We start from the raw sequence: 22,891 nt of genomic DNA, 5'->3' as shown, positions 1-22,891 counted from the left end.
GCGGGGCTTCACTCGGGGCGGGGCTTCACTCCGGGGCGGGGATTCCCGGGGGTGGGACTTGGGCTTCCCTGGCCTCCCTGGCCGGTGACCAGCGGTCCCGTTAGGTCTGAGCGGCCATGGCGGCGCGCTCGTTGAGGCTGCTGACCACATTGCTGGCGGTCGCCACCGCTGCCTGCCGGGCCGAGGCGGAGTCCGAGGCGGAATGGGACATGACGGCGCCTGATCTGCTCTTCGCGGAGGGGACCGCGGCCTATGCTCGCGGTGACTGGGCCGGGGTGGTTCTGAGCATGGAGCGAGCGTTGCGTTCGCGGGCCGCCCTGCGCGCCCTTCGCCTGCGCTGCCGCACCCGGTGTGCCGCCGACCTCCCATGGGAGCTGGACCCGGACTCGCCTCCCAGCCTGGCGCAGGCCTCGGGCGCCGCCGCCCTGCACGACCTACGTTTCTTCGGGGGCTTGCTGCGCCGCGCCGCTTGCCTGCGCCGCTGCCTCGGGCCGTCGGCCACCCACTCGCTCAGCGAGGAGCTGGAATTGGAGTTCAGCAAGCGGAGCCCATACAACTACCTACAGGTCGCCTACTTCAAGGTGCAGATCTGCCTGGGCCCCGGGGCGGCCGGGGTCCTTCTGGGTGTGGTTGGCCCGGGGGAACTTGGGGGGCCAGGGAAGTGCTCGCGGAGAGGGAAAGTGGCGTCTTGGCCAGGGAGCTCTTCCCGGATCCAGGGAGAGCAGAGACCCTGCCGGGAGACCAGCCTCGCCGGTTCGCATAGGCAGATGGTGACCCCAAAGATCCAGCCGGGGTTAAGGCACAGACCAAGCAAAACTTGGTCTTGTGTTCCCCGAGAGGCCTCTTAGAGGGAACTACAGCGACAGCTTGGGTCTCTGATCCTAATTTTGTTGTAAGTTACCGAGTGAGAAGCTAAGACCTTTCTACAGTATCTTCCTTCCGGTTCGCTCTTCAGTGATGCTTTTCCTGCTGCCCGAGTGCAACAGCTTTCTTTCAGGACATGAGGTTGCCACGTCGCCAGTAGAGGCTGTCTGGCCCCTCCCTGTAAGGGACCCTCTGGCTGGTCAGGTTTCCAAAGAAAATGAGTACTTTTAGGAATTCCAGAGTGCCTTAATTCCAAGTGTATACATAGATTTGGAGTGCTTCTGATTTATGATGATAATGAGAGCCAACACATACTTTCAGGCACTATTAAGTACTTTGCGTTTATTAATTCATTTGCCCAGATCCTGGCAATATCCTGTAAAGTAAGTGCTGTTATTAGCCCATTTTGTTGGGGAAAAAAGGAAGAAGGAGGGACTTCCCTGGTGGTGCAGTGGTTAAGAATCTGCCTGCCAATGCAGGGGACATGGGTTCGTTCCCTGGTCTGGGAAGATCCCACATGCTGCGGAGCAACTAAGCCCGTGCACCACAACTACTGAGCCTGCATGCCACAACTACTGAAGCCCGCGCGCCTAGAGCCCGTGCTCCGCAACAAGAGAAGCCACCGCAATGAGAAGCCTGCGCACTGCAACGAGCAGTAGTCCCCGCTAGCTGCAACTAGAGAAAGCCCGTGCGCAGCAATGAAGACCCAACGCAGCCAAAAATTAATTAATTAATTAAAAAAAAAAAAAAAGGAAGAAAGAGCTGTGCCGGGTATCTATTATATCCATAGTTTAACAGACCTTCAATTCAACCTAAAGAGAGACTTAGAAAATCTTGGGGACCTCAAATTTCCACCTTTCCACAAGCATTATGCTTACACAGTTCTGGTCCATTCCTCCTAGTTTCCCAGAAGAGTGCTGGACTTGAAACCAAAATAATTGGGCTATGTCTTTGGTCATGTCACTTAACAGCACTTTTTAAAATTCTTTGACATTTATTGAATACTTACTACATCCCAGTTCTTGTACAGGTAATTAAAATGCTTGACTTTATATTTTTTTGTGTTACCTTGCTTTGCTGTTAAGAGTCACTTTAGTAGTAAGGGCTACTGAAAGGGTATGTACATCCAGCTGTGGGAACACAAAGGAGGAGGAATCTAGCTTTGTGTCAGAGAAGTTAGACTTGAAAGAAGAGGTGACATTTGAAGCTGATCTCAAATATTGTTAGAGGAGAGGAAGGATGGCCATTCACGATAGAGTGGGGCCAGACTGGGAAGAGAATTCTGCAGGCTTCAAGGAGCCATCGTCAGAACTGGGCTGTAGAATGCTAATTCTGGAAGCCATGTGACGTAGGCCTTGGGAGAAGGAGAAAGTGGTGGCAGCGTGAACCATTAGGAGATGACTTCAGTTGTCCACATAAGAGAAAGAAATGAGGTGCTTCGTGCTTAGAGGGTAAAGAAGGGCTGGGGGTGGGGTGAGGGGTGTGGAGATGGAGAACAGAGAAAGGCAAGAGCAGTGCTGAAAGATATGGGAGAGAGAATCAATCCATAAAAGGGACAGACTTGAAAGAATTTCTAATTTTATAATTAAGGCAACTGAGGTACAGAGATGGCGACTGTTGACCGTAGGTCATCTAGCTATTTGGGGGTCACAGCCAGGGCTGACTTCTTGTTTAGTGTGCATTTACTAGTACTGATGATCAGAAAAGAAAAAATAATTTTCTTAGCATATTACTAATGTGCTAGGATTTACATTTATTGAGCTAACATTTATTTTATTTTATTTTTTTTAAAGGGAACGCTATTTATTTATTTGGCTGTGTTGGGTCTTTGTTTCTGTGCGAGGGCTTTCTCTAGTTGCGGCGAGCGGGGGCCACTCTTCATCGCGGTGCGCGGGCCTCTCACTATCGCGGCCTCTCTTGTTGCGGAGCACAGGCTCCAGACGCGCAGGCTCAGTAGTTGTGGCTTACGGGCCTAGTTGCTCCACGGCATGTGGGATCTTCCCAGACCAGGGCTCGAACCCGTGTCCCCTGCATTGGCAGGCAGATTCTCAACCACTGCGCCACCAGGGAAGCCCGAGCTAACATTTATTAAGCACTTAATATGTGCCCAGAACCATGTGTTAGAAGCTGGATATATATCCTCCCATTTAACTTTCCCAGCAATCCTGTGAGGTAGTGAGTACTATCTTCAGATAACCAATTAGAGAACTGAGTTTAGAGAGTAAACTTTAACTTGCCTAAAGCCCCAACAAGTGAATAAGTAAACCTACCTTTGTCACCAGTCTGACACCACAACCTATGTAATTAATCATTAGATCATCAATGATTTTTTTTTTCAGGTAAAAATCATGTTTTCCTTTTAATTGATACCATTTCCTCTCTCGGGTGCTACTTTGGTAATGATTAGGTCCCCACCTCTCAAGAACATTGCATCTGAACAGGCTGAGACAGAGCCAGTGTGAACACAGACCCCAAACCAGGGCTTTTGGAATAACAAGAACAGAAAAAAAACAGCCTTTCTCTTCACTTACAAAGGGAGTCACTCAGAGGGTCCAAAACTCTGTTTTCCAAACGTAGAAAACCTGGAGCTCAATGCAAACTGGAGACCAAAATATATCAGAAATGAAGCATAGCACTTCGTCAAATACTCAAGGGCTGATCATCCTGCCTCTTCTACAAGGAATGGCCCTGCTCCAGGATTATTATTATTTTTTTTGCAGTACGCGGGCCTCTCACTGTTGTGGCTTCTCCCGTTGCGGAGCACAGGCTCCAGATGCGCAGGCTCAGCGGCCATGGCTCACGGGCCCAGCCGCTCCGCGGCATGTGGGATCTTCCCGGACCGGGGCACGAACCCGTGTGTCCTGCATCGGTAGGCAGGCTCTCAACCACTGCGCCACCAGGGAAGCCCCGCTCCAGCATTTTTAAAGGAAGATGTTTTGTTTCTATTTCACTTTCCAACTGGGTATAAAATCTACTAAAAGGGATACAATGAATCAGAATAAATCAGCTCGCTCACAAGAGACACTCTCAGATAATGATTTTTGATCGCTGGGATTATTCAGCACGTTATTTCAAAGTGGCAACATTCAGGACAATCTGAGAAGAGAATTCAGAAATGGCAGCTACATTCGCTGTTAGGTTCATGTGAGCTACACATACATACAACCCATTTTTCAGTGTATATGTCAAGGGGCCAAGACCCCTGATCAGCACAATACGTTATTTTGTACATTACACGCACAGAACAACAAAGGGAGAGACACTTCCTTGGAGAGGTTCATATACTCTGGAGGAGGCTGGAGCCCAGCGCCCCAGGCCTTCATTAGCTGGACCCCTTCTGTTCTTTGGTCGCGGCGACCTCAGAAGCGGCCGATTCCTCTAATCGATCTGCTGGCTTCTCCTCCTCGTCCTCCTCCTGGGGATAGAGGTCCGGGTACTTCTGCATGCACTCCTGCATGGCCTGGAACTGGTCTACACAGTCCGACCCCTTGACATCCTCTGTGCTACAGTGGAAGCAGAAAAAGGCCGCCTTGAACTGTTTCCCACACGGGCCGTTGGCCATGCCCCCAAGGCACGGGCAGTTACAGCTGAGGTCTCCATCGGGCAGGATCCGTCAGTGCTCCTCTTACGGATCGTTGGGGTCGTCGGCCAGCAGCCCCGCGTTGCTTGGAGTTTCATGGTCTTCTTTGGTCACAAATATGATTCGATCCTTCCCTTCCTGCCTGCAGTAGGCCACAGCGCAGCCCAGCACTCCGACCTCGCGGCGCTTGGCGGCGGCCTCACACCGTGACCTCTCCGCTGCCAGGCAGGCGGCTTGGAGACCCGCGCGGACCCACCTAGTGATTTATTTTGGATTCTACATATGAAGCTGTATAATTTTGATATGCTGGAGTCCATTGCTATGGGCATGATTGTTACCTGTAGCACATTCTCCCCCCTCAGATTTCTGTATAGCCACTTATTTTAACCTCATGAGCCCTGGGCTTTGAAAAGTCAGAAGATGCCATGTCTAGATTTTGTATAGGATCTTAAGACTTTTCAGCCACCCATCTTTTCCCTGAATGTGTCAAAAACACGTACGCAGAGGAAAAAATATATATATACATATACATTATATATATATATATATTATATATATATATATTTTTTTTTTCCCCCCTAGGCAACTTCTTTGGCATGGTCTAATTGTTAACTGCTGTTTCTCCCCACCCCTTAATCCTTGACTCCTTAGACTTTCTTCAGTTTAGTCGCCTCATCCAAAGCTCAAGAGTCTATTATTTAGACAGTCAGTCTTCCATAGCATTCCCCCTACAATACCACCCTTGTTGTAGAATAGAATGTTTACACTTCTGAAGCATTGCCTCCTGTAATTTGAGGAATCTCTAATGCTGATTTGGGAAATAGCTGAAAACCTGCCCAGGGCCCCCTGCTTCTAATCTCTGGTATGTAGTTCCTGCAATAGGTGTGTTTCCTGGGCTTGGCGGGGGCTGAGGCACACTGAGTGGAAGGTTCAGGAAGGCGGGATTTCCTGTTTACTGTGAACTGCACGTTTGGACACAAACCGTCAAGGTCTGGATGTGGCAACCATGTTCTTGCTCTTCACCCTTAGATAAACAAGTTGGAGAAAGCCGTAGCAGCAGCTCATACCTTCTTCGTGGGCAATCCTGAGCACATGGAGATGCGTCAGAACCTGGACTATTACCAAACCATGTCTGGGGTGAAGGAAGCCGACTTCAAGGATCTTGAGGCCAAACCCCACATGGTGAAAACAAAAAACAAACAAAAAAAACGCTATCCCTTTCTCTCGCTCTTTCTTTTTATTATAGTGACATTCACTAGGGTTGCTTTCTGATTACAGAAGTAATGTGTGTTCATTGTACAACATTAGAAAAATGCAAATACGTAAAAAACAGAAAGTAATCATCTATAATAGTGCCACCTTCAGAAAACCAGTAGTTGATATTTTGGCCTATCTTTTAAGTCTCCAGTATTTCTAATTTTTAAACCTAATTTGGCGTCATATCGTGCATGTATTTTTCATCGTCCCTTTTGAACTAACCTGTGGTGCTGATGCGTCTTTTCTCATGTCTTCAAATTTTCTTTGAAAACACAATGTTTAGTGGGTGCATGACAATCCGTCTTAGGCACACATCGTATTCATTTACTTGTCAAATTTTTTTGGTCATGTAGGTTTTTGCTTTTCACTACAGTGAGTGGTACAGTATTCCTCAATGTTCTTATTCTATTTATTTAGCAGGAAAAGTCTGTGTCCCATAAGAGGTATTGTCTATGATGACATAGAATTTTTTAAAAATGTTTATTTATTTGGCTGCGCCGGGTCTTAGTTGTGGCCTGCGGGGAATCTTCGTTGCAGCACACGGGATCTTTAGTTGCCACAGGTGGGATCTAGTTCCCTGACCAGGGATTGAACCTGGGCCCCCTGCATTGGGAGCACAGAGCCTTAGCCACTGGACCACCAGGGAAGTCCCGATATAGCATTTTCATAAAGGGCATATGTTGTAGTTTAGAAATAGGCATATTAGAAACAACATCAAAATGACTTTTAAAAGTAAACTGTGTACATCTAGTACATTATACAACTCTACACAGTTTGGATTTTTTTCTTTTTTTTTCTTTTTTAGTGATTCTGTGACAAATGAAAATGGTTATTGTCCGCAAGAAGGGAGCCATGTCCCACAGAGAGCAGAAGCAAAGTCTCTAATCAGCTGCAGCAGCCCAAATCCGTCCTTACTGCTAGAAAGATTGCTTTCATCACCTCAGACCACATTCTGATAGCTAAGAGTTAAAATTTCTTTTATTAAATTTTTATTTTGAAAACTTGCAGCCCCACAAAAAAAGTGCAAGAAAATGACAGTGAATTCCCATATATCTTTCAAGTAGATCGAGTTAAATGTTTTCAAATTTCCAAAGAAAGTCAGATGTAAAGACTAAGTAAAGACCGTTTCCAGCAGGCTTTCTTTGTGTAGCAGCCACCCTTTCCATCCGTAACCTGAGAGGGCTACGGGGATGCCCGTGGAGGTGGCCGTGGGCAAGGAGGGAGGGCTGTCCGCAGTCTGCCCTGCATCTGAGTACCCCTTCCTCCCAGTAGCATGAGTTTCGGCTGGGAGTGCGCCTCTACTCCGAGGAGCAGCTGCAGGAAGCCGTGCCCCACCTGGAGACGGCGCTGCGGGAGTACTTCGCGGCAGACGAGGAGTGCCGTGCCCTCTGTGAAGGGCCCTATGACTACGACGGATACAACTACCTGGAATACAACGCCGACCTCTTCCAGGCCATCACAGGTGCGGGCCCCAAACCCAGCCCTCGGCCAGGCCTCTGGGTTCTGAGGGCAACAACGTGACTCTGCAGACACAGCGTCTTCAGCCTCGTTCCTGAATCTCTCAAATCCGGGAATCTGACTGAAAACTGCTTCCGCTTGAATTTGTTCATCTTAAGCAGCATTTGAATCCTGGAAATTGACCTTATGGTTCTTCCCCCTCCTCGATTCCTTTCAGACCATTACGTCCAGGTCCTCAGCTGTAAGCAGAACTGTGTCACGGAGCTTGCTTCGCACCCAGGTCGAGAGAAGCCCTTTGAAGACTTCCTCCCATCGCATTATGATTATCTGCAGTTTGCCTACTACAACAGTAAGGCCTCCCTTCTCTTTCTCAGCTGCTTTTCACTGAGCCAAAAGCAAGGAAGGCAGGCATTATGGCCACTGTGCTTCTTCAGGCTGCTTGGTTTCTCTCTTGGGCTCTGGCAGGCACCATGCCAGGTGATCCCTGAATACCTTGTTACAAGCCACCTTCCAAGAAGCGGTACCAGCAGCCTGAGAAGCTGAGGGAGGGAGACTCTAGGGCCTCACCCTCTGGTCCCCTCTATAACATTTATAATCTCATTTTGCACCTGAGTTAAGTTATAGTAAAGGCAAGGGTGTGCTTCCATTTAAACCAGCTCACAGGGCATTTCCCCGCCCTTCTCCCTCATGTAGCACTGATGCTCTGGGGTGGGGTGAGGGGGCTGTCAGTATCCAGAAAAGCAACAAGTCGGTGGGTCTTAGTTACTGAGTCCCCACTGTGTGCTAAACATCACAGCATATTCAAGAATATACACTTTTATGGTTGAGGAGACCAACACATATCAACAAGAACTCTGCCAAAGAGACAACCTGCTATTGTAATCTTCCGTTCTCTTCTGAAAATCCATAGGGAAGAAAAGGTAGGAAGACGGGGGAATATTCCTGAAATTGGTCTACTGATTGGGAATATTAGGGCCAATGTTTGAATTACTTGCAGACACTGAGCACCTTAAAAATCAATCGTATGTTCTATCATTTATTCTGCAACTTCTCCCGCCAAATCAGGCAGTCGTGTTATGTAGCTGGTGCCACCTTGCCACGTCATCATTGCCTCGAGCTGTGCTGAGACTGAACACTAGGCGGTTCACGGTACCCAGGGTTCGATGCTTTCTTCTCAGCCATTTTTTCCCCTTTGCAGTTGGGAATTACACACAGGCCATTGAATGTGCCAAGACCTATCTCCTCTTCTTCCCCAATGATGAGGTGATGAGCCAGAATCTGGCCTACTACACAGCCATGCTTGGAGAAGAGCAAGCCAGATCCATCGGCCCCCGTGAGGTGAGAGACTTGCATTACTTTGGATGGCTGCCAGCTGAACCCAGACCAGAAAGCAGAGAGTGGGGTAGAGGAGGAGGAGCCGGGGCTGCTCGGGCAGTGAGTGGGGGGGCGGGGGGGGGCAGGTTGCCTGGGTGGGTGTGAGTGCACAGAAAGTGGGGAATAAGCCAGTACCTTAATTAGCACAATCTGGGCCCCGAAGTCTGTGCTCCGAGTCGGCAGGGAAAAGCAGAACTGCAAAGCAGCCGTGTTCTTTCCCTTTCTCAGCACCTCCACTTTGAGACTTGACTTGGCCAAGATATATCATTTTCTACTTCACGCTAAATTTTTTTTTCACTCACCTCTTTTCTGCCTCAGTTTTCTTCCCCGCCCCCGCTTCTTTCTGCCATTGTTCTGTCTCTCCCTGTTTCAGCATTATACCCATCTCACTCCCAAACAAGGAAAAAAATCTATGTAATAGAAAGACTAAAACGAAAGGCACTGAAGTGGGAGCAGGCCCACGCCTGCACTGCCAGGGGGACTGTACTTTGTGCTGTTCACTTCACGATGGCTATTTCTGGAATTACGGGTGATTTTTGTGTTTTGCTCCTTTATATTTTCTAAATTCCCTGCAGTGAATGGGTATCATTTTTGTATTAAAAACATGAAAAGTTCTCTGTTTTTAACTTAATGAAGTGCAGTACTGCGAACCTCGATATTTGTACATATGCCTTGCACAGGCCCTAGGTCCTCTCCTTCTTGAGCCCAGAACAATGAGGTGGATTTGAAGTCACTAATCTGGACTCAAGTCCTGGCTCCTCTACTTACTAGCCATGTGATTTTTGACACATCATGTGGAATCTTAGACGTGCTGCACTGCCCTTCTGAGTCTCATTTTCTCCTTCTGTAAAATAGGATTATGGGTCTTGCTCTGTCTTCAACACAGGACAAGTGCGAGGGTCAAATGAGATAGTGGGCCGACAGGTGCTGTACAAAGTGTTGTGTGGACAGGTAGCATCACAGGGGTCTTGCTGATGGTACATAAGTAGCAGGTGGCGGGTTTTCTTACCTCTAACTTCTGCCACCTTCTGAGATGAGGTGGCTTGTCACTGTGGCCCTCAATCACTTGTGTCCTGCTGGCCTCTCCAAAACCCAATCTTACAGTCTAAAAATAGCTGTAACTTTGGATCAGTTTTTCCTTTTGTCAAAGAAAAAAAAAAAAGTGAGATAGCTACAGTTACTCTAGAGGCCCCTCAGTTGTGTATGCAACAAGTCTGTTGGACACACGTAGGAGGTGAGAAAGCAGGCACACACCTGGGCTGTTGGTAGGGCTGCAAACTGTACTGTTCATGTACCCAGAGATCTGACTGCCGGGGATTCACCCTTGGCTGTACTACACAAGCGTGCAAAGGTAACCGTGCACAGATGTGCATCAGAAGTCCGCCGCTAAAAGCAAAAAACTGGAAACAAGCTCAATGCTATCAATTTGGGGAACTGGTTAAATAAAATTGGCACGTTCATTCAGTGACGTACAAGATAACCATTATGTTGCTTGAGTGGATTCCTACACACCAATATGAAATTGTCTCCATGATGTAATTTTAGGTAAAGAAAAAGAAGACATAGAACTGTAGTGGTATTCTATTTACATTTTTTGGTAGTACATATATATTTTGAAGTTTTTTAACTTTCTGCACAGATTGGTAAGAAACTGTTCATCAGGATTAACCCCCCCACCCCCAGGCATGGGCCTGTGGGTCAGGGGCTAGGTGGGAGAGGACTGAACATTTCTATTTATGTCTATCGATACTCCGGGGGTTTCTTTTAGCTACATTTGTACTACTTTCATGTCTTTTTGAATGCCATCTAAAACCTCCTTGGAAAGGTGTACAATCCAAGATTTGTAAAATGCTGTGGTGAATATCATAGTAGAGTGGGAGCACGGAGGAAAAGTAAGCAACTGGCGGGTCCGGGAAGGCTTCACAAGAGGCAGTGGTGTTGACAATTGGTTTTAAAAGCCTTCAGTAGGTGAACGAGTCAGAGAAGGGCCTTTTAGATGGAGAACAGCATATGCAAAGCACCTGGACCACAGTCCCATGTGAACGGAAGATGGTGCTGGGGAGTTGCAGGCAATGAGGCCCAGGAGGGTCAGATTTTTGAGGGGTCTTGAGTGCCTCTCCAGGACCTTGGACCCTACTGTGTGAGGCAGGCAGTGGTGAGCCGTCAAAGGGTTTTAAGCAGCCTGATGTGATGTGATGGGGCAGGGCTCAGAATGGGAGGTGCCGGAGGCCATCATGGTGCAGAGAGAGCCACCGAGGCCTGAGTGAGGTGGGGGGCTCTAGGAGGGGAGAGGTGGAACTGGCGGTGGGCCAGGGGGTTCATGCCTCCCTCCTCTCAGTGTCTAATTAGGCACCACATTCCCAGCCTGGGAGACACGTGCACGGCGCTGGCCGCGGGGCACACGGGTGGCAGGATTCCGCCCTCACAGCCTCCTGCCCTGCCCGCACTCCAGCCCAGGGTGGCTCATTTTTCCTCTGTTCACTGGGGGAAGCAGGTGGATGATGCGGCAGTAACAGAGCTCCCATTCTGGTTGTGTGGCGCTTACTGTGGAAAATAAGCACCCTTCAAATGTGCGTGGCATTTTATAGTTTACAAAAATTTTTCATAGCTTTTCTTTCGTTTGATTCTCATAACAACCCAGTGAGGTGGGGTCATCAACCTACCCTGAAGTTAAAAACCAAGGCTCAGGCTTCCCTGGTGGCACAGTGGTTGAGAGTCCGCCTGCCGATGCAGGGGACACGGGTTCGTGCCCCGGTCCGGGGAAGATCCCACATGCCGTGGAGCGGCTGGGCCCGTGAGCCATGGCCGCTGAGCCTGCGTGTCCAGAGCCTGTGCTTCGCAACGGGAGAGGACACAACAGTGAGAGGCCCGCGTACCGCAAAAAAAAAAAAAAAAAAGAAAAGAAAACCAAGGCTCTTCCTTCTTGGATCCGCAATCCTGAGAGTCTCTAATAACCCTCCTCTTGCCACCCCCTCCCATATGGAGACTGGTTACCTTGTCGTTGTCCTCTTGGGCTGCTAGATGGTGACCGTCTGAATTTGAGGTGGCGCGTCTCCTAGTCTCTTTGCTTGGTTAAGATCCCTCCCCCTGACCCTTTATAGTCATATTAGTGAGTCTGGGGCAGAAAGGGAAAATAAGTGGTCAGTCTACCATTTCTAACTAGAACTGCCCTTCTGGATAGAAGGTAACTAACATCTGTTGAGCCCTGTCCCAGGCCAAGCACTGAGCTAGGTGGTTTATACCCATCATCGTGTTTAATCATCACAGGCACCCCGTGAGGTGGCCGCTATTCTTGCCATTTTCGAGATGAGGACTTTTAGGCTCCAGGAAATGAGTTAACTTGCGTAGCAGCCTATGGCTGCCCATGGTGACCGGAATCTCTGTTTCCCTGCTTTATTCCAGTGCCAGCACAGTTCTGACACATAGCTGATACTCAGTACATCAGTGTTGAATGAGTAAATGGTAGAAGTGGGACTTGCTCCCTGGCAGGCTCATAGAGCAGTTGGAGAGGATTAAAGGAGATGACACATACCTAGCTTGGTGTCCAGTACTAGGTGAGGGAGGCCAGTTGTTTAAACTCCTTAGGAGAAAATTTCCATCTTCCTCTTGGGTAAATACAAGAGGTGATATAGGCCTCACTGACGCCTTTAAAGTTTTCCTTATTGCCCTCATCTTTTATTTCAACTGATGATGTCTTCTTTTTCTTTTCCTTCCTTCTTCTGCTGCTGGGAGACTAGCAGGGCACCTAGGGAAAGATGTGACCCCAGAAGGTACTTAGTTTCCCTGCCCTGGGTTAGCCCTACCACTGAGCACGTGTGGGAATGGCCGGATGCTGGACCCAGCTGCTTCTGCACTGGCCCAACTCCCGGGAGGGATACCGTCCACTCCAAGTCTGAGGGGAGGCAGATGGCATAGGAAAAAGCACATGGGCTTTAGGATTGGAGAGACCCAGGCTTGGATGTAGGTCCCTGCTCTACCACCTCCTATAGTGTCATCTCAAACAAGTTGCATATCCCCTCTGTACCTCAGTGTCTTTGTCTGTAAAATGAGGATAATCTCATCAACCTCCAAGGTGGCTGTAAAGATTAAATGAATAACGCAGGAGTCACCTAACACCTAGGTTTTTCTTCCCCTGTGTGTTGAACTCCTGTGGAAGTTAAGAAGGAGTAATTTTCCTTCCTTAAAGAGTATGTCCTGAGAATCCTCAGGTTTTCTGCCTCAGAGATTAACGGCAGGGGAAGGAAAGGGGGCTGTTTCCCTATAAGGGAAGCCTGGCTATGCCACCCTCAGAGGGACTGCTTGTGTCAGGCAAGAGGAACCCTTGAGCACAGACGTGAGACTTTTGTCCCAAACGGGGGGACGGACACACTAGTGCTAGTGGGAGAGGAAGCCTCGGGTCACACGGGGGGCAACAGTGTGGCACGTAGGGGTGGGGAGTGCGGGCTAGAGTCAGCGGCAGGGCTGAGTGCCAGGGCGTCCCTCCCACTGCGTTTCCTCAGAGTGCCCAGGAGTACCACCAGCGAAGCCTGCTGGAGAAAGAACTGCTCTTCTTCGCTTATGACGTTTTTGGAATTCCCTTTGTTGACCCGGTGAGCCAGGGTGCAGGGAGCTGGAGTGGGGCGGGGATGCAAGGGATGGGCTGAGCTATACACCGTGTGCCTCTGGGGAGAGGGCCGTTGCGGGGTTGAGCCAAACAGGAGATCTGCGTGGACGAGAGACTGGGAATTCTGGGCAGCCAGGTACAGGTGACTCAGTTCCAGAGACCTCTCACTTTATCTCCTGAAAGGAGGCCGGTGAGAAGGTGGATTCCCTGTAGGCCCTAGTATGTGCATCGAGACCTGGAAGATTCAGCAGGTCACCCGACACTGTTCATTTTTTCCTACTCTGCTTTTAGGATTCATGGACTCCAGAAGAGGTGATTCCCAAGAGACTGCAAGAGAAACAGAAGTGAGGGCCTTGAAGAAACTGCATGATTGGATCGGTGTGATGAAGCACTTGAGGCTCCCTGAGCCCAGGCAGAGGCAGATGTGAACTCCTGGCAAGGGGTGGGCAGGTCCAGTCTGGGAAGCTGGGGTGGGGGCCTGGGCTGGCCCTGGAATACAGCCCTCAGACTGGCTGTGCTCACAGGTCAGAACGGGAAACAGCCGCCCGCATCTCCCAGGAGATCGGAAACCTTATGAAGGAGATTGAGACCCTCGTGGAAGAGAAGACCAAGGAGTCGCTGGACGTGGACAGGCTGACCCAGGAAGGTGAGAGGACGAGCGTGGGGCCACCTCGGCTGTCCTGGAGGCAGCAAGGCTGGTGGTCCCCATGTTAGCTGGGCAGCTCCCCTAGAGAGCAGCCTCAGGATGTGAGCTGGCACGGGTCAGGGCTCACCCCCGCGTGGCCCTTCTTCCCTCACCCACGGGACTTCCACCTGCAAAGAGCACTGAGAATGGGCCTTTGGTTAAGAAGTAAGACTCCTGAGTCACAGTGACACTAGTTTAGTTTGCTTCAGTAAGTATTTATAGGAGAAAACTTGTCCTCTCTCCTTACCCCCAAACTGTTTTCTCCCAGCTGCCATCATTTGTCCTGTTACCAAGCCTCAAAATCTTCAGGTCTCCTCTGGTCCCCCCTTGCCCATCCCCTCCAGTCCTCTGGGGGGGTCCTGCCAATTAGGACTCTGCTATCTTTCTCTCTCCCCAACCCTTTTCTTGGCCCATGGCCTCAGGCGTGCATCAGGCCCCCAGCCCCTCCTCTCTGCACTCATCTTTCCTCCTCCAATCTGTCCTTGCCCCTTCCCACCTGGGGGCTAGAGCAGTCTTCCAAACACAGGGATTCTGATGCCGTCCTCCCTGCCTGCCCCTGTAACCGTTTGTTCTACCATTCCCCATTTATACCTTCTCTTTGTCCTTGGGCCTCTCTCTGCTCACAAGTCTTTGTTCAGGCCTGTGCCTCCTCCTATACACTTCGCATCATCTCTCCCCGTGAGGCGTCTCAGATCCACCCTACAGAGCCTTTCTTAAACTCCAGGCCAGTTGGGATGCCCACCCCCATTTCTGTTGAACTTCCAAGGCCCTTTGTACTTTCACAAGGTCTGCCTTGTGTTGGTCATTTGTGTAATTGTTGGAACAGGTGCTGTCTTCAGGTGTTAATCCCTTGCCTTTTCTAGCACAGTGCTTGGCACACGCTGAGGCCTCAGTAAATAACAGATGGAGTGGAATTGGGTCTCTGGTATGTCCCCAGCACAGGGAGACACCAGGAGAAATAGAAGAGAGAAAGGCTGGCCTTTACTCTACAGTTGCTTCAATTAACAAGTGCTTAATTTAATGAGATTAGCACGTTAAAGAATTTGTCCAGCATTCCTTTGTTTTCAGAGAGCTTTCACCCTGTTATTTCTCTTGATTCTCATAATCGCCTGGGAAGTGGGTTGGGCAGATTGTAAGATCCTCATTTTAAATAGATGATGATATGATGGTAGCTAAACTTTTAAGCATTTACTAGGTGCCAAGTATCATGCTAAACTTTTAAGTTGTCTTACTGTTCTTTATATCAAACTTACGAGGTAGATGCTGTTTTACAGATGAGATAAGGCTCAGGGAGGTTAAGTAACTTGCCAAGGTCACACAGCTAGTAAGTGGAGGATCCAGGAGTCAAACCCAGTTCTTTCTGGTCCTGAACTCATGTTTTAGGAACGTCTTTATGATGTTTCCTCAACAATGCGTGAAAGCCCAGGAGTCTACAGCTGTGGACCAGGACTTGGATCTCCTGCCCTTCAGCTCTAAGTTCCATCCTCTGGACCACCCTACCTTTGGAAGCGACCAAACGGGAGGTTACTCTGGTGAACGGGAAACAACTGGAATTTCTCTTCGTTACAGCAAGGCAATATCTGATGGAGAGTGTCTGGACAGAACTGCTGCTGGATTTAGCTGGTGTTATTGCTTTGCAGGTGGCCCCCTGCTTTATGACGGTATCAGACTCACCATGACCTCCAAAGTCTTGAACGGTTCCCAGCGGGTGGTGATGGATGGTGTAATCTCTGAGGATGAGTGCCGGGAGCTGCAGAGACTGACCAATGTGAGGGAACCCGGTGACCATGCCATCTCCCTAAGGGCCCAGCCTCCCCCGACTAGGTGCCTCTTAGGCGCTGAACGATTGCCTGCCCCTTGCTGCGGGCAGTCGACCACCTCTTCTTGGGCCCTCAGCTGCCTGGCTAACTCCACCTGTTTTTGGGGCCTCGTAGGCAGCAGCAACTTTAGGAGATGGCTACCGGGGTCAGACCTCCCCACACACTCCCAGCGAAAAGTTCTATGGCGTCACTGTCTTCAAGGCCCTCAAGGTAGGGTCAGTACTCTGTTCTAGAGTGTGGAGAAGGGGGAGGGGGACGCGCAGGCTCTGGGGAGGAGTTGGAGATGGTGGTAGGAGAGGTCAAAGTGTCCGCCTGTCAGCGTTCCAGCTGCCACGGAGGCAGGATAAACCATGCTGGGTGAGCTTGACTTCTGAACCATGGCTATTAGTGTAATAATGAGGCAAGCAAGCAAGATTGATACCCCAAGCTTGAGAGCGCTTTCTGAAGAACCGCTGTACCTCTGAGCAGGTTACTCATAAAGAGAAATGTGAAGGCGAGGGGAGGGGGCGATGGCAGAGAGTCGTGTATGGGAAGCAGAGGGACTGGTCCTTGGTGGCGCGAGGAGCGGGGCCTGGCGCCCCTATGGTCTCTGTTGGCCCGCAGAGGAGCGTGTAGCGTAGCTGACCACTGGTCTCCTCGGCAGCTGGGACAGGAAGGGAAGGTTCCTCTGCAGAGCGCTCACCTGTACTACAACGTGACGGAGAAGGTGCGGCGTGTCATGGCGTCCTACTTCCACCTGGACAGCCCCCTCTACTTCTCCTACTCCCACCTGGTGTGCCGCACCGCGATCGAAGGTGGGCCTCCCTCAACCCGCAGCCCCCGCGCAGTACACACTGCCCACCCAGGCACCAGCTGGATGCGGAGGACGCGGAGGAGAGCAGGATATGGTCCCTTTCATCCTGCTGGGGAACCAACGTAGACCACTGCGATGAGTGCTGCAGAGGAAGTTCGAGTCAGTCTCCCCGGGGAGTCGGGAGGGCTTCCCAGAGGAGGTGATGAGAGCTGCGCAGGATGAATGGGAGTTGTGGAGTAGACAGGGCAGCGGGAGGACGTTGGAGCCGGAGGCAGCAGCTTGAGCAGAGGAGTGGAGGCATCGAGCAGCCGGCAGCTGGGGGACTAAGAAAGCGGCCACTTCTGGAGCGTACGGTCAAGGGGGGACGGGGGGCAGCCACGTAAGACTGGTGAGGTCCTCAGAAGCCAAATTACGGAGCGCTGCATTCAAGAGTATTTTGCATCCTGTAAGTCAGTGGTTCTCAACGCTGGTACTGGGCATACAGGTGTCCTTAGGTAAATCATGATCTGCGTTGCAAGTTCTCTGTCACTAATTGTTAAATACCAAATTTCTGAGAGAACTACTTACTTTACAAGTTAGGGCAGGCTGGAGGTTGTTCATCGTTCACTCTCCCTCTGTCATGTTCCCTTTTGCATTCCCTAGGAGGGGTGAGGCACGGCCAGTGTCCAGGAACCACACGTGACCCACAGCCGGGTCTGTCATGCCAGAGCCTTCAGCGGCCCCTGGTGCCGATATGACCCTGATGGGCAGCAGAGATTAGAGGGCTTTACTCTCCCTCAGAAAGTTTGGAATTCTATCAAAATCTGGGCACACCCAAGGAATGTGCCAGACTCGCAACTGTGTGTGTCCCGTCCTCCAGGTGGGGGCCCAGGGGCCTGGGCAGCGGGAAGCCAGGAAGCCAGGAAGAGTCGGCAGGCGGTGAAGGGCTGGGTGAGGCCTTGTTTTTACTCACCGAGGTTAAGGGTTTAAGGTTAGGCCTGCTGCTCTGTGTCTAAAGACTTGGAGAGCGTGGATCCAACCAGAGGAAGGGAAGCTGGTTGGCAGTGACCCCCCTGCCCTCGCATGCCAGCAGGAGAGCTGCAGTGTCCCCTGAGGTGCCCCAGTACTAACGTGTGTCTCCGTGGCCGCAGAGGCACAGGCCGAGAGGAAGGACGGTAGCCACCCCGTCCACGTGGACAACTGCATCCTGAACGCGGAGGCCCTCGTGTGCATCAAGGAGCCCCCCGCCTACACCTTCCGGGACTACAGGTGCCAGCTCTGCTCTGAGGCCCCCAGGGCCCTGTGCCCTGCCCCCTCCCCCAACACATGCGTGTTTGGGACCAGCTCCTCCCAGCGTCCAGGATCCTCTGGATTGGGAGTCAGATAACACGGGAATCATTACAGAGCAGTGTGAGAGTAGGACAGGGAAAGGTAGACTTGGTACAGAAGTACCCCAGAGAAGGGCATGGTGGATTCTCAGGGGCGAGGGTAGGGAGGCGGGAAGGTCAGGAGTCATGTCCGTGAGGCTTCAGAGAAGGCCCCCCCCCCCCGCTCCTGCTGCTGGTTGGGAGCACTTGGAGATAAAGGCACTGGAGCCGTGGGTGTCTGAGGGGCGGGAAGAGGAAGTCGGTGTCGAGGTGCTCTCTGCCTTTCCCAGTGCCATTCTTTACCTGAACGCAGACTTCGACGGAGGAAACTTTTTTTTCACTGAACTAGATGCCAAGACCGTGACGGTGAGTGCGCCGTTGTCCCCATCCCTGGGAGGGGAGACAGAACCTCAGGGTGCAGGGGGCCTTCCTGGTGGCCAGCACTCCCCTCCCCAAACCAGGGGGCCTCTGCCTAGTCGCCTGTTCTCTTTAGCTCTGGTCTTTGGGAAGCCAGGCAGCGGAGCCATCCCCTCCTGGACCTGAATGACCCCATGTCCCTTCTGAAGGCAGGTTATGGTCTCTGTCCTGTGTACCCCCCTCTTCGTCCCCTTTAGGCAGAGGTGCAGCCCCAGTGCGGAAGGGCCGTGGGATTCTCTTCGGGCACAGAAAACCCACATGGAGTGAAGGCTGTCACCAGAGGGCAGCGCTGTGCCATCGCCCTGTGGTTCACTTTGGACGCTCGACACAGCGAGCGGGTGAGAGCAGTTGGCGCTGCTGTGACCTGTTCCTGGCAGGGCCCTTGTTCTGCTTCCACCTTCCCCAGTCCCACTGCCGATGCTTAGACGTGAGAGAAGCACTGGGCTTGGGAGTCCAGAGAGACTCCTCGCTTCGGCACTGTGTCACCGTGGTCCCCGGCCCTTCTTCCTGCCTTGGGAATGGGGCTCCAGGTGGGGGGCAGTGGGGACAATATGGGGAGTGATCCTGGTTCTTGGTCCCTCGCTGGGTACCACCTCTGCTGCCTCTGCCCAAGGAGTAGGACCTGCTGGGATTACGATGAGCTCGGAGGCCACTGGAGAAGAGCACCTGAGAGATGGTGAGTGCCTGGTCCAGAGGCCTCTCTGAACAGCCAGGGGTTTGTCCTTGCAGGACAGGGTGCAGGCGGATGACCTGGTGAAGATGCTCTTTAGCCCAGAAGAGACGGACCTCCCCCATGAACAGCCCCAAGAAGCCCAGGAGGGGCTTCCCAAGCCCGTACAGGGGTCTGTCTCCAGCAGTGAGTCAGGGCACAAGGATGAGCTCTGACAGCTCACACGTGGACGGTGATCAGACCCACGTGAGGAACTCTGTCCTGCACCCTGGACTGGCCAGCCTCGGGTGAGGAGCGGTGGGGAACTTAGGTCTGCCCCCCAGCTGAGGGGACTCTGCTCATAGCCATCCACATGGTGCTACCGCTTTTGGAGTGGACATAGCAGGACGGCCCTCTCCCCCTGGGCCTGACCAAGGGCTCAGGACGCAGGCCCAGAGCCACTCCGGGGGCCTGCACAGGCAGCTACGTGACAGCAATACAGTATTTAAGTGCCTGTGTAGACCACCAAAGAATAAATGATTCGTGGTTTTTTACTCGGTGGTTTGTTCAGAGTGGAAATATGCCCATTGGCCCCAGAGGTCTCACTTGATAAAAATTGCTCTGGAGGGGCTTCCCTGGTGGCGCAGTGGTTGAGAGTCTGCCTGCCGATGCAGGGGACATGGGTTCGTGCCCCGGTCCGGGAAGATCCCACATGCTGCGGAGCGGCTGGGCCCGTGAGCCATGGCCGTTGAGCCTGCGCGTCCGGAGCCTGTGCTCCGCAACGGGAGAGGCCACAACAGTGAGAGGCCCCGCGTACAGCAAAAAAAAAAAAATTGCTCTGGGCAGGATGCAGTGGCAGGCATGGTGTGAAGAGGCCTAGCTCTGTACCCGGCTTGGCCACTTCCTGTGCAGTCTCAGGCCAGACCCTTAACCTCAGAGACCTCAGGGTTGTCATATGTATAACGGGGACCATAATCGCTGCTCTGCCCACCTCTGGGCAGTTGTGGGGCCCACGTGCGACGCCGACGTGACAGCATTTTGTAAACTGGAACGCTCTGGGTGGATGGCAGGGATTATTACTAATCCTTCTCTGGCAGCTAGCAGCGGTCAGCAGTGCTCTGGCATGTTGCCCCCGTGTCGGCCACATGCATCCTGCTCTGATGTCTGGCCTCAGGGGCCTCATACCTCAGGGCTTCCATGTGCAGGACAACACACACCTCTCGGAGACGGAGTGAGAGCAGACCTGGAGATTCAGATCCTCAGGCCACAAGCCCATCTCCCTCCTGGGCTTGAGATGCAGTGGGGTCATGAGTTGGGAACCTGTACCCTGAGAGCCCATTTATTCAACCAACCAGTGTTTATTTATTGAGCACCAGCTAAGTGCTGGTGCTGGGAATATGGTGTCAAACCAAACAAGTCCCAGCCCTCATAGAGCTTCTATTTTAGTAAGGGAGACAGGTAACAAACACATAAATGTGTGTGTGTAATCCTTTGAGGTAGAAAAGAAGGCAGGTCAGGCCCTGAGGAGAAGGCAACAGCAAGGGGGCCGATGTGCTGACACAGAGCAGCCAGTGAGGTCAGGGTCCCTGGGGCCTGGTCGGCCACTGAGAGCACCTGGGCTTTGACCCAGTGGGACAAGAGCCCTTGGAGGGTTTTGAGCAGGGCAGTGAGAGCATCTGACTTACATTTGAAAGGCCTCAGTGAAGAATGTATGTGGAGAATGGGCTACAAGGGCAAGAACTGAGACAAGGAGAGCAGAACGGAGGCTGCTGCAAAGACCCCGGGGGAGATAGAGGTGTTGTGGATCAGGTGTTGCCAGCGCAAAGGTCAGGTTCTGGATCTCATTAAAGTAGAGCTGCCAGGAGTTGCTGATCAGTTGGATGGTATGGGGAGGAGCAACAAGAAGGATTAGGCTGGGCTTCCCTGGTGGCGCAGTGGTTGGGAGTCCGCCTGCCGATTCAGGGGACGCGGATTCGTGCCCCGGTCCGGGAGGGTCCCACATGCCGCGGAGCGGCTGGACCCGTGAGCCGTGGCCACTAGACCTGCGCGTCCAGAGCCTGTGCTCCGCGCTGGGAGAGGCCACGAAAAAAACGAAATATTCGGCCTAGGAAATTCCCTGGCAGTCCAGTGGTTGGGACTCCACGCTTCCACTGCAGGGGGCACAGGTTCGATCCCTTCTTGGGGAACTAAGATCCTGCATGCCAAGGGGCACGGCCAAAAATAAAAATTAAATTAAAAAAAGGAAGGATTCAGCCTAAGCAGTTGGGGAAGTGGAGTCGCCCTTTCCCGTGACGGGGCAGACTGCAGGTGAGATGGTTATGGGGCGTGGAAAGCAGGAGTCTGGTTTTGCATGTGTTATGCTCAAGTTCGAGGAGCCTGTGAGACAAAAGGTTTCTGAGTTCAGGGAGAGGTGGAGGTAGGAGCCAGAACTTTGGGGGTTCCCATCAGCACTTGGGGGGCGTTCAAAGCCAGGAGACTAAGGTCAGTGTAGACAGAGGAAGAGTCAGAAGACTGGGCTGGGCTGCAGGCAACTGAGGCTCTGGAGGCAGTGGGGTCCAACAGAGGACACGAGGACCAGCCGTGAGCAGGGGAACCAAGAGGTCTAATCCTGGAAGCCGATGAGACGGTTTCAGGAAGGAGGGGGTGAGCAGCGGTGTCTAAGGCTGCTGAGAGGTTGAGCAAGATAGGAACTGAGAACCGTCTTTTGGATTTGGTGACACGGAGATCAGGGAGAACTTTGGCAAGAGATGTTCCGGTCGACGAAAGACTGGAGTGAGTTCAAGTGAGAAGGGGAGGAGAATGAGTGGTGCTGGTGGGTATAGACAACTCTTCTCAGGAGTTTGGCTCTCTGTGGGGGGCAGGATGAGCTGGAGGGAGATGTGAAGCGAAGGAACGGTTGTTTTTTTAAGCTGGGGGTCAGTATGCTCATGGGAATGATCCCATAGGGACAGTCACGATTCCTTTAGTCATTGGTGATCCCGTGTCCTGTTTGGATGACCCACTCGCCGTATGAAGAGAGGACCACGTTAATGGAAAGAGCACGAGCTTCACCCACGTGCTGAGCTGGGCCAGACTCACTTCCACCACTTCCAGTTGTGTGACCTCTGAGTGTGTTTCCTCACCAGTAACATGAGATTACAGTCCTTTCCTCCCAGGATGGCTGAGAGTATCAATGAGGGAATACTCAGAGAGAGCCTGGCACAATGCTTAGCACACAGGAGATGCTCAACATTACAGAAAACTCCATCAGCCTGATTCTGGTCTTCCAGAAGTTTCCACATCAAGGCAGGTGACCTTCACAGTTTCAAAGTATGCTAAACACAGAGAGACAGCAGACTATCTCAGTTTAGCTCATGAAAGGCCAAACGTTTTCAAGGGCAACAGAACTGGGATAAGTGAATGTAATTATGGTGGGTGAGTCCTCCCAGCAGCCGGAGGTGATGGCGGGGTCCGGGCTGAGATGCTGTGATTGCTTGGCCCGTTTGTAAAACACAGGCATGAGCAGGTCAGCCCTGGGGAAGTCTGCTTGAGGTGAAGGGAGAGCAGCCATGGGAGCATTAGAGGGGACGGGAGGCAACTCAGCAGACTCGGGGGAGATGTGGACGTGGAAGACATCCATCTCTGGCACCCCAGGCAGCTGGCAGAGCTCTCAGCAGGGGTGCCAAAGAGAGCCAGTGCTCAGGGTTGTTTGGGGAAGAGAAGAAGGCACTACCAGACAGCCACGTGTGCTGCAGAGATGCCCTCACCCTGGGTTAGGCGTGGGACACAAAAATGGGGCCGGTGGTAGGGCTGGGAGATGCTTTCAGTCCTCAAGAAGGAGGCAAACGAACAGCGCACCAAGTGCTGTGAAAGGAAATATGCAAAGAGCATTACAGATCCCAGATCAGAGCACCTGACCCTGCCGGGGTAGGCAGGGCACTGGGGTGGCCACACTGCTGGCTGCACTGCTTTCTAGCTGTGCCACCTGGACAAGTCCTCTCCATTCTGAGCCTGGGATTCCACAGGAAAGTCAGACTCAGAGTTGGGGGGAGTTTGACCAGCACCA

The 22,891-nt window shown here is 51.9% G+C and overlaps 1 protein-coding gene and 1 pseudogene across 1 annotated transcript; one reads left to right on the top strand and one right to left on the bottom strand.

Moving 5' to 3' along the window:
• The first annotated feature begins 93 nt into the window (after positions 1-93).
• On the top strand, positions 94-19,400 carry P3H1 (prolyl 3-hydroxylase 1). Its single transcript, XM_065898218.1, has 15 exons — positions 94-581; positions 5,474-5,626; positions 6,974-7,163; positions 7,377-7,508; positions 8,358-8,497; positions 13,033-13,122; positions 13,428-13,480; positions 13,661-13,782; positions 15,462-15,589; positions 15,756-15,851; positions 16,285-16,435; positions 17,565-17,682; positions 18,071-18,146; positions 18,395-18,535; positions 18,927-19,400. Exons 1-15 carry the CDS (start codon positions 117-119, stop codon positions 19,080-19,082), a joined length of 2,211 nt encoding a protein of 736 aa, XP_065754290.1. The 5' UTR covers positions 94-116; the 3' UTR covers positions 19,083-19,400.
• Positions 4,187-4,793, bottom strand: LOC136130422 (mitochondrial intermembrane space import and assembly protein 40 pseudogene; annotated as a pseudogene).
• Positions 19,401-22,891: the final 3,491 nt, after the last annotated feature.

Source organism: Phocoena phocoena, chromosome 1 (assembly GCF_963924675.1).
Source record: "Phocoena phocoena chromosome 1, mPhoPho1.1, whole genome shotgun sequence".
Taxonomy (NCBI): domain Eukaryota; kingdom Metazoa; phylum Chordata; class Mammalia; order Artiodactyla; family Phocoenidae; genus Phocoena; species Phocoena phocoena.
This window is presented reverse-complemented; position numbering and strand designations above follow the sequence as displayed.